Below are 19,232 nucleotides of genomic sequence, written 5' to 3' on the forward strand. Positions count from 1 at the left end.
ATCGCATGGGTAAACCCTAGCATAAAGGTGTGTTGGGGGGAGATTCCAGACAGTGCTGTGGCCCATAAGGCACCCCAGGGAGGGACCGCTGCAGGGTTGTTTGAGTAACACTGGGGACCTATCCAGGCCATGGAGCTACCCTCAACAGTGACTTAAACTGAGTTTTAAACTATCCCACCCATGATTTCATCCTCCCCTTTAGGAATAATATAGAACACAAGACAAAGCCCACTGAAGTCACTGAGAATTCTAAGGCTTGGAATTTTACAGTACTTGCTGAGGTAGCCACTACATCACACGTACATCAACCACTCCCACAGCCAATTAATATACTGCAAAGGGATGGCTCTTCTGGTATCCCCACCCATTCTATTAGGAGCATGTTGGAGACAAAACTTGTAGGCCTAATACCATACATACATACATCCTTTCACCAGCAGCTCAAATACTGCATGAGGAAGAGAGGTAAGCTTGTGCATATAAGCAAGTCCTGCATTTCTCCTTGCCACTACCTGCCTGCCCAGCCATCTTGGAATTTGAACAGGGAGGGAGCCCCCCTGTGATGCTGTATGATTTAAACATGACCATTATCTCATTAATATTGCCTCTCTTGTACAATTGCAACACATCTTGTACAAAGTATATCATGTAAAGTGTCAATGGAAAAGTTATGATTTGCTGAGTACGATTATCTTGTTTATAGCATGTATCATTTTTGTATCTGAAGTTGAAAATATTGACTATATACCTGTATTTCAAACGCATTTGCTCCTCAGGTAACCCCCACTAGGTAGTTTACATCCAGTCTAGCCGGCACATTGTGAATGGACCAACCATTAAAGGACACTTAGCTCTCACAATGGATATAGAAGCAGCTTGTCCCCACCCCATTAGCCAGAATATGAGTAATGGCTACTCCTATGAGTCATCAAAGCATGCAAGGGCATGTGACCCTGGACTTCATCTTGTGCCTGTAATTTTCCACAAACTAAGAATAAGAGCATCCTCCTCACATGGGTGATGATATAAAAGACCCTGGAAGCATCTCCATTTTGCCTCTTTCCTGCTCTGATCTCTGGACTATGAACTTACACCAAAAGGAGCATTCCAACCAATGGACTGAGAACCTTCCAATCTCTTGGAAGCTGAGACTTTACAAGCCAGTAGTTTATTCCAACATTGCTACAAACCTGATCCAAGAACTTTGCAATGAGTATGTATGTATGTAGGTATGTATATAATTTCTTTGATCAATTTTAACTCTCTCCTCCTTTTCTCTTATAAATAAACTTTTAGATATTAGATAATAAAGGATTGGCAACAGTGTGATTATTGGGTAAGATCTGAGTTATAAATGGACCTGGCTAAATGGCTGCTCTTTTGAGATTAGAAGGACCCTTTATTGGATACATTGGTTTTAAATAACCACACATCATAAATCTAGTTTCTGGGTGGTGAAACAAGGGCTGGAATGCCTAAGGAGACTGCAGTTTGGACTTCTTGTTAACCAGTGTGGTGAGACAGAAGGTTACTTTTGTTTCTGGCTTGGTATATCTAACAATAGAATAACCACCAGTTTGGCATGAGCCTCAGCAGTTTGTCCTGAATTTGGTATCCTCAGCTGTCAACCACTAGGGCACGGAGACACCCCCATACAATGCAGAGATCCACTTCCCTGACCTAACCCCTTGCCCCAGCTAAAAGAGACCACCTCTCATGAGGGGAAGCTTGTTCGACCTCAAGACGCTAAAGTGTCCATTCCCCGACCAGCCACCCAGTCTTACACTGCAGTAAACATGCATCACTGACTTATGTGGAAAATTTGGAGGGAGCTCCTTATTAATATGTTGGCAGCACTTTACTCACTCTGAATACCACACATACATAGGTAGAGTGTGTGCCCTATATGCCAGGATATGCAGTGCAGAAGAGTGTGACTATATGAGCACATACACCTACCCCAAAGTGAATATTTCATTCCTTTTTTATTCCTGAAAGAAACATTTGAATCTATGGAAAGAAACTACAAATCAGCTGTTGACTAAATAGCTAAGTAGCTTGTACCACAGTACCTAGTAAGATTCTTTCAGCTGAATCAGTATTATCGCATAATAAATCTTCTCCCTTCTGTGTAGCTGTAGGCAAATTTAACAAGTAAAATAACTTAGTAGCCATGAAAAATTAGCATGCTTTTGATTTTGTAGCATCCTTCCTAGATGTGCAATCTTCCATAGGTGATACATCTAGAACAGTGGTCTCCAAACTTTTTTGATCGCGCACTCCTATCAATAAACAAAATTTGAGCATGCACCCCCTGCCATGCCGCAGGGCCAGCTCTACCATTTTTGCCACCCCCAGCAACAACAACAAAAAAGCCGAACTGCCGAAGCAAAAAGCTGCTCCTCCTACAGCACACCCTGAAGGATCCTCTTGCACACCCCCTGGGGTGCGCGCACCCCACTTTGGAGACCACTGATCTAGAATGACTGCAAGAAATACAGCACTTTCCCTGAGAGTGAGGAAAGGGTGGCCTTATGTCTCTGTTAACATGGCAGCATTTTAAAAGAAGAGGGCAGATTCTCAGCTGTGCCACATTTACACTCCATAGAGCTGAGCAGAGTGACAGGGAAAGGAGGCGCCACGGATCCAATTATGTAGGCTGTAGCAGTCACACACTGACACTGCAGAGCTGCCTAGGTCTCAGGTGGAATGCCATGTACTCTGCCTCACCCCTTCCTTGTTCCTCCTGATGTCAGGGGAATCTTTGGCTACTCCTTTAGGGTAGCTTTCCACCTGCATTTGTGTGCTCCCTCAGCAATTCCAAGCTGGCAAAGTCAGGGCTGAGACTCTGTTCAAGCATTTATCTAATTTTAAACATGCCTGTGATGCTTTCTTTTGTGATTTTAATCACTCTTTGAGTCTTATTTTGGGTTGCATGTGTCTGTGTGTATTTTCAGAGTGAATACTGAAGATAGGTACATGGGTCAAGCAGGTATTAGATGTTGCTGAATGTTAACAGGGAGTTTTTTAATAAACTAGAAAGGAATTGTGTATGCAGCAAAATTACAATAGTGGAGATTTCTTACTAATATGTAGTACAAGAAGAAAACGTGCTTCCCTTATTTTTATAATCAAACCAGGACAAAACACTTGGATTCAACTAAGGCAGTTACACATTCCAACCTTGGCCATATCTAACAGAATCAGGATGGAGTGGAAAAACAGGAAGCTACCAGTTTCTATCCCATCCATATCTAATACTAGCACAGCAACAGTGCCACTACAATGAAGAGTCAACAAGATGGGGCAAAGAGCCAGGTAGAGAGATTTGCCAACTCCTCATAAGGGTGCCTGATCCTTTCATATACCTCCTCCGTGTTCATGTTTACCATGAGATCAAGTAGGGCACACCCCTCTCTAAGCTGGGCAGCCCTTTTTCACTACACTTGAGCCTGGGCCAGAGTTTTATGTGAACCTTCAAAAGTTTCACTTCCAGCCTCAAGCCAGGAACTTTTACACTGCTGTAAAAGCAACTATGAAGATTGAACCTTAAAGGGTCCTCCTATTTCCCTCTCTGTAATATCCTCCTATCTTCTAGTTTCTAACCCTACCTAATGTACCACACATTTATTTTGGTGCATAAACACTGTAGTGAAAGTACACTTGAGAAACGCCTAAGATGATAAAGGAAATTTAATCTAACAGTTCCTAGGCCTCCTTCTCACCCTACATGACCTTCTTTCTCCTCCTTTCCTGCAAGCCCCAGGGTGAGCAAAATGTGGATTAGGTAGCAGCCATAGCCCTACAGATAGAGGATTCCCAGGACAGTCAAAGTAAAGCTGGGTGGGTGGACAAAAAAGCGATAAAGAGAAAAATGGAGTCCATGCTTGCATCTGAAAACACAATTTGAGTTCATGGGTTGGGGCAGCAACTAGGCCCCGTCTACCTGAAAAAGTTACACTTGTTTCATTTAAATCGTTTTTTAAAATTGATTTAGTTAAATCCGGGCAAGCCCTTGTGTGGACATACTTATTTTGGGTAAAGAGAGGATTATATTCAGTTCATAACTGAATTTTCTTACTCTATATTTGTACAGTACCTAGCACATGGAGCCTCAATATATGTTCGGGTCTCAAAGTGCTACTGTAATAATAATAATACTAATTAATAATTTATTGCAGCAGTAGGTAGGGCCCCAAGCATGGATCAGGGCCAAAACACAAAACAAAATGATGGGCCCTGCTCCCAAGATCTCACAATGTACGTACAGGATAAGACACAACAGGCAGATACAACAAACAAATAATGAAAAAGGAAGCTATGTTGTGGCTTGCCTAACATATTGAAGGATGTACAGCACATGATCCACTAATAATTATATCTTACATATAGTAATCTGAAGGAGCACACTGTCTATACTTCCACTGCCTGACAATTTTCTTAACCAGGACCATTGGAGCTTACTGCCAGCTTACTGCCACAAAGTATACTGTATCACGCCATGTAGTTTCACCACACACATTCATTTCCTCATTCTACTTCTGTTTACATTTTCATACCAATTCTTCCCAAAAAGAAGATTGCAAGTTTCCAGTTACTGTACCAATATATTAGGTCTGATTCTCATTTACAGTAAGGCCCACTGCCAGGGGACTCACTGTAAATGAGAAACAGGTCCAGCATATTTTTTTAAAGAAATATTAACTTTAATGCCTGATTCTCCCCTATAACTTCCTTTTCAATTTACTGATGAATTGATTTACTCAAGTTCACTCAGTTTTAAAGCTGAAGAGTGTTTTTACTCACAATCCTATGATCTTTCAGATCCACTGACACACTGCCATGTACTGATTTAATGTTGTGATGTTGGTCTGAAATCCTTCCTTTTAATAGTTCCCTCAGGCACAACTTCTCTCCTTAGCTAGACAACTTGTTGATGTTACTTTATCTAAATTCTAATTCCTTTTAATATATTTTTTCCTTCAAATATTAAATTTATTATTATTCCATGCACTTCCAAGGGTCTGTCACTGTGAATGGTGCCAGACTGACAACCTTGGAAACCAAAGACCTCTATTAATTCACATAACACATCATGGATAGCAGCTGCACAAACTTCCCCACACTACCTGCCAGCATACCTCCGTCCTAACCTGGAAGGTAGTTCACTATTCATGCTGATACAACCCTTAATGTATGTGCCAAGCCTGCCAAAGGAATAACAGCTATAAGGATGTCATATGTAATATGCACTGACTTGAGACCAAGAACTCACTTCATGTAGGTCTATGAACAGTCCCAGAGAGTAACACATTTCAATCACTACAGACCAGAGGTGGATTTGAACTGGTCATATAAGAATGAAAGCCTCCGTATCCCATTAGCATTGAGCTATCTGATCTTCCCATTCAATCTCTGATTCTCATGCCTGAGTGCACAGCGTCTCAAACTTGGTAGGACAAATCACCATGTAGGAGGTGGGAATCTAATTCTGTGCTACTAGTGTTGTTAAATGAGTTAGGTGTCCTATCTTTAGAAATCTTCCTTTATCAACTATTTTGTGCTATGTATCACAGTCCCTAACAGATAGCTACTGAGCAGTAGTTATACAAAAAAGATCCAAATGACAGCAAGAATCAGGTAAAAGGCACATGTATAATTCATGGCAATAATCAATTCCTTTTGGTAATATCCAATCTTTCTTATTAGAGACTAACCTGCATACTTCTAAATCATCAGACCAGTCATCATATAAAACAGGAAGTTTCTGAACTGCATCAGTCACATTGGGCGCTGCCCCAACAGGTTCTCCATTTTCTGGAACTATCAGAGTATCACTGCCAGAGCCTCTTTCTGTAAAGCCTTCCTCGACCACTTTATTTTGTCTAAGGTGAGATGAAGACTGCAGCTCTTGGGGGTAGCTTCTGCCCCTGTTTTTTCCACATTTTCTTGAATAATTCCTCGCCTCCAGAGAGGACACTGAAGACAGTGAAAGGCAAGATTCTTTACATCTTGAAACCCTTCTCCTCCGGTGATTTAAAGTGTGATTATCAGAATCAGACACCTCTTTTTTCTTTTCCCCTGTTGTCCCCAGAGTGACAAGTTCAATGGCATTGTTATTTGGAGATCCATCTGTGTTACTGCAAGATCTATTGCTCCTTCTCCCTCTCCTGGGCTTTTTAACCTTTTCTCTGGCTCTCCTTCTAGCCTGAGCCCACTGATTCTCATCTGAGGATGATGAATCAGATGTTTCCTTGTGCAAAGCACTGCATCTGGAGCTTGCAACCATCGGGTACAATCTGCAGTCCTTCTCTTTTCTTTGCTTTTCTGTATGCTCAACATTGTCACCAGTCTCTTTCCTCCGCCTATACCTTCGTTTCACTTGTTTCTTACCAGACTCCCTACTAGCAGGGGTCAGCACCATGACAGGTGTTGCATGTTCAAACTCATCTTCTGACACATCATGCAAGGTGGTAGATCTAAACAAAGCAGCAGCAAAGGAAAGGGATGGAAAATGGTAAGGAGAGAGAAAAAGAAAAAAAAAAGATGAAAATAGAAACGAGTTGATTTAATAGAAAATATGAGACTGAAAAGGAAACATGACAAAAACAAGAGCTCAAAAGAAAACCCAGATGTATGTAATTCATGAATAATGCCAGGCAGAAGCAAGAGCTTATAGCTTATTAGCTAAAGAAAACAACTAATGTTTGACAGACAGATTTAAATGACTGATTCAGCACCTACCTACAGATGTCCTGAGTAGAAGGGCATACAGACAACCGTGACTGACTCCTAGGAGCTGTTCCTGTTGTAGGACTGCTTGCCTGTTGAAAAAAGTTAGACAATTTGGAATCTTTGCTCATGAAATACATTGCAGATATTTTACTGCTTTGCCACATGATTAAAAAGTTTAAACAATTGTTGCAGTTGTGCATCGTCTTCTGTTGCAAGCACACAAGTTCGCAAAATACAGGAAGAGTGAACAGAAGTAAAACCTTTTTGAGGAACTAAATGTGACTGAAGGGTTGCAGCTCTCATTTGCCCTTGGATATTTTTTTGTTTCAGGAAGAGACTTTCATCAGCTGAGATTTCATTTTAGTTCTGATCTACTGTAAGTGTTTGATGGGAAAGAAGGTTGTTTTCTATTTCAAGCAGGCAAATAAGTATGACGATCCTTGTCAGAATTAAATAAAACACATTGACATTAGTCTGAGTCAGGATGAGCACAGAGGCTCAGCTGGCAAACCTGCGTGGCACGGAGTGACCAAGCATCATGAATATTAAAGCATTTTTTAAAAAGGTTTCCAAGGCAATCAAATCATCTACCGGGGTTGAATGAATGTGAAATTGATGAGCCTGAGAAAGTCCAAAGTTCAGGCTGCAACTCTACAGAGCCTATCACATTCTCCAAACAGCAGGAGAGAGAAATTCAATACACATCTACTGTACACAATTCCCTTCCTAAGGTTGTCACTGCAATTTGCAAAGCGCATCCAGTAAGAAACATGTTTTGATGGTGCTGACAAGAAACAATTTTGGTCTGCCTGATAGTTTATTGGTAGGGTAGCTGTGGGGGATCCAAATTTAGGTCCTGAGAGATTCCTGGTTTACCAGGGACTAGATTGTGGAGGCAGCACGCTTGCTTCTATAGGGAGAGGGAGCCATAAAGTAGCTGAAGTATCTGAACCCTCCCCATGGCTGATATGGGCACTATGATATGGGATGCATCCCTGTGAGGTGCTGAAAACCTTCAATTCAGTGGGAGCCAGAGTATCATGAATGCTAAACATGAAGGAAACGTGTCCAAGACAATCAGACCACATACAGGAGAAGAATGAATATTAAATAGGAGCTGAGAATGCAAAGGATCAGACACCAAAATTTAATGCTGATAAATCATAGGCCCTAGTTAAGGCAAATATTATATAGACCACTATCAAACTGACTCCTGCATTACTTTGCACAGGGGAGGATGTCAATTTTTATTTTGATCAGGTGTGAATTTTGTAATGAAAATAAGGAATTAATAGCCCAAGCTAAACATTGTTGATAGAGGCATCAAGAGCTTCCTGCCACTGCAGCTTAATCCTGACCCATAACATCCATAACGTTTAAGGTCTGAGTGTCTCGAGCAGGACCACCACTGTGTTATGATGATTTTTAATATGGACTCAACTGAGACTTGGGAGCCAAGGTAGGATTTGAAGCGAAGTCTGCATGGGTGAGGGATTCAGTCATTAAAAAAAATAAAACCTTAGGAATAAAAAATTGAACTTGATAATGGTGTGATGTGAGAAAGCATGCATGTTAAAATTGCTTTTGGATGGATTAAGTCCCTTCTGTCTGTTATAAAACTCAGGTGTGATGTGTCGTTAGGCACATGTGGCACATTAAAGTGTCTGCCACTGAATGAAAAAAATCAGTCATCAATGGAGAAAACATTTTATGTTCCTTGTCTCTCTACATAAACAAACATCTCAATTCAACAATTTTGAAGGAGAAAAGGCAGAGTCAATTACATCTGGGGAAAGAGGATGTTAGAAACAGCTGGTGTGTGTGCGCTGTGGAATATATTCTTCCTTATCTCAACATCTGTGATAAGCCTTGTTAAGTGATATATAACTCATGTCTCAGGCAGTTTGCGTGACTACTTACTACAGCATTGACACAGGAAGAAAATGCAGGGCTCAGTGTCTGACCAAACAGCTGGACTGTGCACCAGCAAGTGCGTAGTGGATAAGGGCATGAGAACAATCCATCCAGGCCACAGAGCAGCCAAGGAGTTGCTATCTGGCAATTGCTCCAACCCAGCTTATGGGGCCTTACACAGGCTCCCTGCAGGTAGGACAGAAAAGAGATTCCACATAGCAGTGGATCCTCTGCCCTTGGTACTACTGGACCCACCCATGCTCTATACCTGCTAAGCTCTATGGCATGGACAAACCTTGCCTGTTCCTCTGGTCTTTTCTTTTTTGGGGTGGGTGGATGGGTCATAGAATCATAGAATCATAGAATATCAGGGTTGGAAGGGACCTCAGGAGGTCATCTAGTCCAACCCCCTGCTCAAAGCAGGACCAATTCCCAACTAAATCATCCCGGCCAGGGCTTTGTCAAGCCGGACCTTAAAAACCTCCAAGGAAGGAGACTCCACCACCTCCCTAGGTAACGCATTCCAGTGCTTCACCACCCTCCTAGTGAAATAGTGTTTCCTAATATCCAACCTAGACCTCCCCCACTGCAACTTGAGACCATTGCTCCTTGTTCTGTCATCTGCCACCATTGAGAACAGCCGAGTTCCATCCTCTTTGGAACCCCCCTTCAGGTAGTTGAAGGCTGCTATCAAATCCCCCCTCATTCTTCTCTTCTGGAGACTAAACAATCCCTCAGCCTCTCCTCATAAGTCATGCGCTCCAGACCCCTAATCATTTTTGTTGCCCTCCGCTGGACTCTTTCCAATTTTTCCACATCCTTCTTGTAGTGTGGGGCCCAAAACTGGACACAGTACTCCAGATGAGGCCTCACCAATGTCAAATAAAGGGGAACGATCACGTCCCTCGATCTGCTGGCAATGCCCCTACTTATACAGCCCAAAATGCCGTTAGCCTTCTTGGCAACAAGAGCACACTGTTGACTCATATCCAGCTTCTCGTCCACTGTGACCCCTAGGTCGTTTTCTGCAGAACTGCTACCTAGCCATTCAGTCCCTAGTCTGTAGCTGTGCATGGGATTCTTCCGTCCTAAGTGCAGGACTCTGCACTTGTACTTGTTGAACCTCATCAGGTTTCTTTTGGCCCAATCCTCTAATTTGTCTAGGTCCCTCTGTATCCGATCCCTACCCTCTAGTGTATCTACCACTCCTCCTAGTTTAGTGTCATCGGCAAACTTGCTGAGAGTGCAGTCCACACCATCCTCCAGATCATTAATAAAGATATTAAACAAAACCGGCCCCAGGACCGACCCTTGGGGCACTCCGCTTGAAACTGGCTGCCAACTAGACATGGAGCCATTGATCACTACCCGTTGAGCCCGACGATCTAGCCAGCTTTCTATCCACCTTACAGTCCATTCATCCAGCCCATACTTCTTTAACTTGGCAGCAAGAATACTGTGGGAGACCATATCAAAAGCTTTGCTAAAGTCAAGGAATAACACATCCACTGCTTTCCCCTCATCCACAGAGCCAGTTATCTCCTCATAGAAGGCAATTAGGTTAGTCAGGCACGACTTCCCCTTGGTGAATCCATGCTGACTGTTCCTGATCACTTTCCTCTCCTCTAAGTGTTTCATAATTGATTCCTTGAGGACCTGCTCCATGATTTTTCCAGGGACTGAGGTGAGGCTGACTGGCCTGTAGTTCCCTGGATCCTCCTTCTTCCCTTTTTTAAAGATGGGCACTACATTAGCCTTTTTCCAGTCATCCGGGACCTCCCCCGATCGCCATGAGTTTTCAAAAATAATGGCTAATGGCTCTGCAATCTCATCCGCCAACTCCTTTAGCACCCTCGGATGCAGCGCATCCGGCCCCATGGACTTGTGCACGTCCAGTTTTTCTAAATAGTCCCGAACCACTTCTTTCTCCACCGAGGGCTGGTCACCTTCTCCCCATATTGTGCTGCCCAGTGCAGCAGTCTGGGAGCTGACCTTGTTTGTGAAGACAGAGGCAAAAAAATCATTGAGTACATTAGCTTTTTCCACATCCTCGGTCACTAGGTTGCCTCCCTCATTCAGGAAGGGTCCCACACTTTCCTTGACTTTCTTCTTGTTGCTAACATACCTGAAGAAACCCTTCTTGTTACTCTTAACATCTCTTGCTAGCTGCAACTCCAAGTGCGATTTGGCCTTCCTGATTTCACTCCTGCATGCCTGAGCAATATTTTTATACTCCTCCCTGGTCATTTGTCCAATCTTCCACTTCTTCTAAGCTTCTTTTTTGCGTTTAAGATCAGCAAGGATTTCACTGTTTAGCCAAGCTGGTCGCCTGCCATATTTACTATTCTTTCTACACATCGGGATGGTTTGTTCCTGCAACCGCAATAAGGATTCTTTAAAATACAGCCAGCTCTCCTGGACCCCTTTGCCCTTCATGTTATTCTCCCAGGGGATCCTGCCCATCTGTTCCCTGAGGGAGTCAAAGTCTGCTTTTCTGAAGTCCAGGGTTCGTATTCTGCTGCTCTCCTTTCTTCCTTGTGTCAGGATCCTGAACTCGACCATCTCATGGTCACTGCCTCCCAGGTTCCCATCCACTTTTGCTTCCCCTACTAATTCTTCCCTGTTTGGGAGCAGCAGGTCAAGAAAAGCTCTGCCCCTAGTTGGTTCCTCCAGCACTTGCACCAGGAAATTGTCCCCTACACTTTCCAAAAACTTCCTGGATTGTCTGTGCACCGCTGTATTGCTCTCCCAGCAGATATCAGGGTGATTAAAGTCTCCCATGAGAACCAGGGCCTACGATCTAGCAACTTCTGCTAGTTGCCAGAAGAAAGCCTCGTCCACCTGGTGGAAAGTGGTGAAGTATTTTCAGAAAAAATTAAGGACAGTTCTTACACTTGAACAATTACCTTTCCATATGTGTTTAGCTGTAAAGAGCTGTGTCCTTTGGTGAAACAAACACAAGTTGTACCAGACAGAATCAGATCACTGTTCAACTAGCACAACATCCTAAGTTAACTTTAGAGTGAAATTCACCCAATATTCACCCAGAAGGTTTAGGTGGGACTTAAATAACGCACAGACCTTGTGCAGTCCTTCTACACAAGGGAGAATTTGGCTTTGAGTTAATTTAGCTCTTTCTCTGTACATCAGTTGAAATTCACAGTGAGACTGTGAATTATATTATTTTGTTCCATATTGGCAACTATTTGGATTTTTTTTCCTAACAAATTTCAGTTGATGGATCAGTCACAAACTGTTCTCTGCAACAAATTCTTCATGATTAACTAGTTGGGTGGTGTGACTGATGACCTGGCACCATGTGCCACTGTTTCTGTTACCTGTTTGATTGACCTAACCTTTATAAATTAATTTTGCTTTTATCCAAAATAAATTTCATTTAAAAACAAAGCCAATTGTATGTTGTGATCAAACAAATCCCAGCATCTAATTGCTTTCTGCGAACATTTGTAAGGGGAACTTCAGTCACATAAATGTTTGTAAAACGTGAATAAAAATGGGTGACTCTCAATGTGGTTGAAGCAAAATTATATTTAGAAATGAGCAAAACGTTTGTTAAGAATTGGCCTAATTCTGGATTAGTCCAAGGTGTATTGAGAGGAAGGATATCCCACATGTTTTGAGCACTAGCCTGGTACTTGGGAGACACTAGTTAAATTCCCTTCTCTACCACAGGCTTCCTTTGTCAACAGACAAAGCACTTTGTGCCTCAGGTTCCTATCCATAAAATGGAGATAAAAATACTTCCCTATTAGAGCCTGTTATGAGATTTCTGAGGAAATGGCATTGTCATCAGAAAATGCTCATTCATCTAAACCTAAATGTTTTCAAACAAAACATCAGTGGAAACACAGTCCAGGGACACTAGGGCTTCCACGCTTCCTGCTGTGAGGAGAAGAGCCAGGAAGCCCTGGGACTCCCAGCTCAAGATGGGTCTCTCTACACTGCCCACTGAACCTGGGCTCTGACTCAGGTTTGAGCCCAAGCCCCTCTTCTGTTCACACACAAATCAGTCAGTGAGACTTAGGTCAGTGAGAACTCAGGACTTGAGTCGCAGGACCTTGCTAGTGGCAGGGCCGTCCCTATGGGGGTGCAGGGCTCAGGACATAGGTGCCGAGTTTCTATCTGCCGGGGGGGGGGGTGCTCCCCCCCCCAGCTCTGCCCAGGCCCTGCCCCCACTCTACCCCTTCCCCCAAGGCCCCACCCCCTGCCCCACCTCTTCCCACTCCCACCCCACCTCCAGATGCTGCGAAACAGCTGATTAGCGGTAGGTGCTGGGAGGGAGGAGGAGGTGCTGATCGGCGGGGCCTGCTGGCGGGCAGGAGGCACTGGGGGGAGGGGGAGGTTGGTAGGGGTGCTCCTTCTTGCCCCCCACTCCCCTCACCTCCCTGCCCGCCTCCTCGCGAAGCACGAGGCCCAGGGCAGTTGCCCCAATTCGCGGTACCCTAGGGATTCTGGCTAGTGGACTGGCCCACTGTGACTTAGGTCCAAGCTCTATCATTTTGCACTGTGGATGGAAGTCAAGCTGCAGAACTCAGTCCGAAGGTCTGCATAGTACAGTGGGGACACATTTGCATGGCTGACACATGGCTGACACACGGGCTTGGAAACACGGAGTCCACAAGCCCGGGTCTCACAGATTCAGGTTTATAATTCAGTGCACATATACCCTCAGAATATTGTCTCTGTGGAAGCCCTTAATTGGCTTCAATGTTATTAGAGACACAAGGTGGGAGAGATATTTTTTATTAGACCAACTTCTGTTGGTGAGAGAGACAAGCTTTTGAGCCACATGGAGCTCTTCTTTAGGTCTGGGAAAGCTGGGTGAAATCTTTTGAGTTAAAACTTTACTGAGACTGAAAAATGGGAACACACCCTTCAATTAACATAACTGTAAAGATAAATTAATCACAATCTCTCACCGAAGGCAAAAGGTATTTGTGAACTCACCCAGGAGTTCTGGACTGTGTGGGTTGATTCCCCCGCCCCCCGAGTATTGTTTTGGGGAAGGAGTTGGGAGAAGGAGAAGAGAGAACCAGCCCAGACAACCTGAAGAAATCCAAGCAGAAGCCTGTAAGCATAGCATGAGTGTGACCCTGGGAGAAGCTAGAGAGACATCTTTTGGGTCTGGTGCTGGCTAGAGAGGCTTGGGGCTGTCAGGTAAGAAACTGCTCCTTTTGCCTTTGCAGAAGCAGGACTTTGTAAACTCTAAACAAGACTGCATCAAAGAACATCCTAGATTCCATAATCAATTTCTACTCCCAACTGGAACATCCCCAGGACTCTGAATTTTGACTAGCCATTCAGGTCAAAAAGGGACAGCATTATGTTTCCCATTCACGCAGATGGCTAAAGAAGATTTTGAGTCTGGTTCATAGTGAGGTTCACTTTCTATTTCTCATACATTGGCAAAATGGTGTTTTTTGGTTTCCAACACTAGAGGGGAATGTTCAAACCCTGCCAAAACTGTCTTAATTGAATTAAAAAACAAAAAACAAAACAAAACCTGGAAACATTTTCATGCCCATTACAATGAAACATGACCCATATGCAGGCGTAAGGGCTATGAATCACCTAAGCCCTCAAAATAGAGCTTAAGTAGGATTTAAGAGGTGCACATGCCTTATACAGATCTTCTCCTCAGTGGTAAATTTCATTCAGTAAGTTCCCCACAATTTTTAACAGAAACCCAAATTTCAGGTTTAAACTAAACAGTGTTTCTTTAATATCCAAATCTCAAACTTAAGTGGTGTGTGAGGCTCTAAAACTGAAAGACAGTGTTCTTAACATTTGTTTTGATTTATTTATTATTACCTCTTTTCAACCCAAATGGCGAGTCAAAGTCCGGGGTCCTGTAGGTGTTCCAATTGGGAGTAGAAATTGAGGAGAGTCAGGTATTTCTTTGATGCAGTTTTGTTTGTTTACAAATAATAACATACAAAATTCTGTGACTCTGAAATCAGAAGGAATCAAATAGCAGAAAACAGCTTCTTTTGCTCATAGCACCAACAACACTCTTTTCAGCCTGCATCCCTCTGCCCTCTCTCTCTGTAGATTTCTTCCAGAGTCAGCTGCTCTTTCAGCCTCTCTCTGGCTATATCTGTTCTTTTGTGTGACCTCAATTTCTGTGTGATCTCTTTTCCATCCCTACCCCCAAACAATACTCCGCCAAATGTTCCTGGACAGGTTCACAAACACATTTTCTGTTAGGTTTGGCTTATGCTTTAACTATGTTAATGGAACTGTGAGTTCACAGCTACCAAACTTAATGAGGTTTTAACTCAACCATAGAAAGGTTTCAGCCAGCCCACTCAGGTTGAGGTGTACCTTGGGCCCTGGAGCCTGCAAGCTGTACCTTACTTAAGCCAATGGGGTTCTGCATAGGTGCAGGAGTCCATCTGTGCAAAGCTGCTTGCAGAATAAAAGCCTTAGCTTGCAAGTAATCCCACTGAGATCGTACAAAGTAAAGTGCTACTCCTTGTCAGGATGGTAGAATCAGATTTTAAGTTTTGTATCAAGAAGCTAAATTTTTATGAAGAAATTCACACAGTTACAGTAACAGAATCATGCAGTTAAATTAATTGTTTATGGACCCCCCTCTAAACTGAAAGCATGATAACTTGCGTGCATTTTTCTAATACAATCTCAATCAAGATAATGAATCCTTAAGGGAAAATGTACACAACAGATATCTTGCAAATACATAAACTCAGCATACCAAATCTCATTGCTATAATTTGCCACTTGGCACACTATGATTATGTTGAAGTTACTGTATTCATTGAATGGGGACAAGATTGATACTAAAGGTCTCTATTTCATTTGGCGTGTAGAATAATGAATTCTTGTAAAGAGTGTATTCCTTTAATAGATGTTTATTTCAGACAGCTTCATTGTACGGTGCATTCAAATGTGGAAACTAAACCGGAGGCCAGCTGCACTAATTTTATCATAGCAAATTATATCGAGTAGCATAATTAAAGGCAGTAATTCAAAATTAAGTTGTCTGACAACCCATTTATAAGCAAGGCAACTCATTTCTCTATGACATGAAGGCTACGAATGTGCTGAAGGGACAGTGCCAACTCCAGCTGATTAGGTTTGGCATTTCAAAAATTACTGTTAGAAATCATTCTCTAGTCACCACTTTCTCATGTCTTAACCAGTTTAGATTAATTCTTCTTCAAAAGGATGCAATTCAATTAACAGAGATGACAGGATGTTTTAGTCATAATTATTTTCAACGAGCACTGATGATGCACTTTACAAACAGAATAATTGTAAATAGTACACATTCAGGACAACAAAAAAGCAGGCTGGACCATCATCTGACTGCAGAAAACCCTCTAATATCAAGCATCTCTCTCTGCTTTAAAAGGCATCCAGTAAACTACTATCTTCTGGTAAAGACAAAATATTGGTAGCAAGATAGTAGTGGAATTAATGTATCATTATTGCTGGAACCCTAAGAACCTCCCCATCAGCTTTCAAATTGTTTCTAGGTCTTTGGTTTGTACACCACAGACTTGTAAAGCTTCCCAGAAAATGTGTGTTTTCTGTAACTCAGCTGTACTCTTGACAAATTATATATTTCTGAAATATTGCACATTTAAGTTCAAGAATTTAAGTCACAAGCATGAAGCAAGCTTCCTTCTGAATTGGAAAAAAAGGAACTTTGAAGTGACCTTATGGAAATGTTCAGTAAAGACACATGGTTTCACACTTGCAAAGCATTCAGAACTGAATGGGCAACATGTTTCAGATAAACAGTTCATTTGCCAAAAAAAATGCAGTTTCAATTGACTCAAAACTATTTGTGAATTTGACCCAATAGTTTCAGCTGGGAAAAGATTTGTGTATGTGTAGTTTGAATCCCCATTCTAGACCAGAGTGTTAAACTAAGATTTCCTAGTGCCAGGTAAGTGACTAACCAGGAAGCTATAAACTATACTGCAGTCAGGGCCGGATTAACCTTTTGTGGGCTTGATGCCAAACATATTTGTGGGCCCCCATGGGGGCAATTCAGCATGGCCCGGGGAGATTGGTCCCCGGAGCGAGGGGGCTGGCCAGGGGCATGGCATGACAGGGGCGGCCCCACTCCACCCAGCCCAGTGCAAGGGCACTATTTACAAACTGGCAGTTGCCAGACGCAGAATGGCCTGCCCGTCCCTATGCTGCCAGCGTGCCTCTTCCCCTCGGAGGTGCGCCCATGCCACACACCCCACACCCCCGATTCCCTATGCCCAACACCCCCCAGCCCCTGCCACAAATGCATAGTGCCCTGCGCACCACCACCCCTGCCCAGCGCCCCCCTGCCCATAGTCCTACCACAACTGCCCAACACCCCACACAGAAACCCCACTCCCTAGTGCCCCAACACACAGAGATCTTCCCTGCCCCCTCACAGCCCAGCACCCCCTCAGGCCCTCCACAGACCCACTCCCCCATGCCCTGCCTCCCGGCCCCACTCACCGACCCTGCTGGGAGGCGACTGTCTGCCGGGCTGAGCCACCAGTGCAGCCAGGGCGGGGAATTGCTTTGGCCTGTCGGAAGTGGCGTGATCAGCCAGGCCAGGGCTTGCCCCAGCTGGGTTCCCTCAGGACCCACTTGCCTGGAGGGGCCCAGCCAAGCCCCGCAACTGGCCGAGATTAGCCACGCTTCTGCACCAGTCCCAGGCAGCTCAGCTCCAGGGAGACAGGTGGGGCCCCACAGTGGGTGGGAAGCAGAGACTGCCTGGAGCCAGAGGTGCACTGGGGTCCAGCCAGGAGGCAGAGAGAAGCCGGCGGATGGGGCCAGGGGGTAGAGAGGAGCCCTCGGTCAGCCGGTGGGCAGGCCGAGAGGAGCAAGTGGGGGTGGGGGGGAGCCAGCAGGGTTTCAGGGCACAGTGCAAGCAGAACAGGCCAGGGCCACTTCTGAGCATGGGCCTGGATCCATAGTGCCACTGGCACCATTGTAAACCCGGCACTGAAGCTGTTTCACTTTTACTATTATATATATATATATATATATATATATATATATATATATTATAGACTCTATAGCCTGGTGATTAAGGCAGTACCTAGGAGGTAGGAGCTGTGGATTCAAATCTTCTCTCTGACTGATTCAGTCTGAAGGCCTCACAAATGTTGGGCAAATTTGCTGACAAATGTTAAGTATTTTCAGAACCAAATGCAGTATTCTCCCTGATTCTTTGGTCTCCTGGCCAAACCAAAAATCATTCATCCAGCTCTAGGTTTAAGCGTTGAATGTAGCCAGTTATAAATGGATAACCCATGCAGAATAATTTTACATAAAGGGTAAAGATATGGCAGGATAGGTGAATAAATTATCCTAAACCTCCCTCTTAAGTAATACCAAAAGTATTTGCATGGGATGCTTGGTTCAGGATGGTACTTGGGGCTATGTTGAAAAGGAAGGTGCTAAGACAGAACCAGCGGCAAAAGTGTGTTGTCCTAGATGGCCTTGTCCGGTCCCTAAAATGACACATACTCTTATTCAGATACAAAGTATACTTTATAGCAGTGATTCATCATAAAATCCTCCAGATTCCCAACACCTGACATATTCAAATAACTGAAACTTCAAGTCCTATTAAAATAATGATACTCTGGGGAACGGATGCCTTAGAGGATCACCAATGGTTTATGGAGCTTTACACATCTTGATTTGAATGCTGTTAAGGTCAGTAGTCACATAAAGTCATTATCGTCTGATGACTGTTCAGAGACCCTGAAATGAGTTTGTGGTCTCTGTCAAAATCCTGGTGGACATGTATCTATACTACACAATCCATTATCATTGTTTGAGATTTAGAGCATGCTTGGTGCTGCATAGGTGTAAAGGGAATTTACAATCTAAATTGGACATGGACAGCAAAAGTCCATATTATTATACATACAGAAAACATGCATGGCTCAAAGCCTGAACCGTAGAACTTCATGTAAGTGCTGTTTATGTTTTATTTCCATAATTATAAAAGATGGTTGAAAAAATATATATATTTCCCCATAAAAAAATAAATATTTTCTGATGACAAAATCTGATTTTTCTATGGACATTTTAAAAACAACATTTTCTTTTAATTTCTGTTACATTTTGAATTTTTTCCTTCACTATCTTTCCCTTTATACTTTCCCCTTCTTTTCAGTGAAAGAGGAAAAAGAGTAGAAAACCAGAGAAACTGGGAAATAACAGTTTCATTTTTCTTCCTTTTTCGCTGATGGAAAAAGGTAAAAAGAAGACCCTCAATCTCGGGCCCCTTATTCAACTGAAAAAGTGTGAAAAAAGTTTGTTAAAAGATTAGCAAGTTAGCAAAGTAATACATTCTATCACTTTATTTTATTTATTTCACTTTTTTCACACTTTTCAAGTGGAAAGATGTTTTAATATAAGTGTGAGAAAGTGGGAAAAATCCCTAGTCCTTTAACTTTTATTCCCCCTTTTCCACTCAAAAAAAAAAAAAATAGAAAAAGTAGAAATAAGGAGAAAACCGTTGCTTTTTAATTCTCCCCCTACTCCTTCTCTCCCCTTTCTATTTTTTTCCCAGTGGAAAAGGTTTTCCC

At 43.1% G+C, this 19,232-nt stretch overlaps 1 protein-coding gene across 1 annotated transcript in view; it reads right to left on the minus strand.

Moving 5' to 3' along the window:
• The window catches only part of MARCHF1 (membrane associated ring-CH-type finger 1), a 181,921-nt gene that overhangs the window by 56,635 nt on the left and 106,054 nt on the right, over positions 1–19,232 (minus strand). Inside the window, exon 3 of the mRNA XM_065405553.1 lies at positions 6,745–6,824. Within this exon, the coding sequence (XP_065261625.1) occupies positions 6,745–6,824 (80 nt within the window). The remainder of the gene's footprint in view (positions 1–6,744; positions 6,825–19,232) is intronic.

Source organism: Emys orbicularis, chromosome 5 (assembly GCF_028017835.1).
Source record: "Emys orbicularis isolate rEmyOrb1 chromosome 5, rEmyOrb1.hap1, whole genome shotgun sequence".
NCBI classification, from domain to species: Eukaryota; Metazoa; Chordata; order Testudines; family Emydidae; genus Emys; species Emys orbicularis.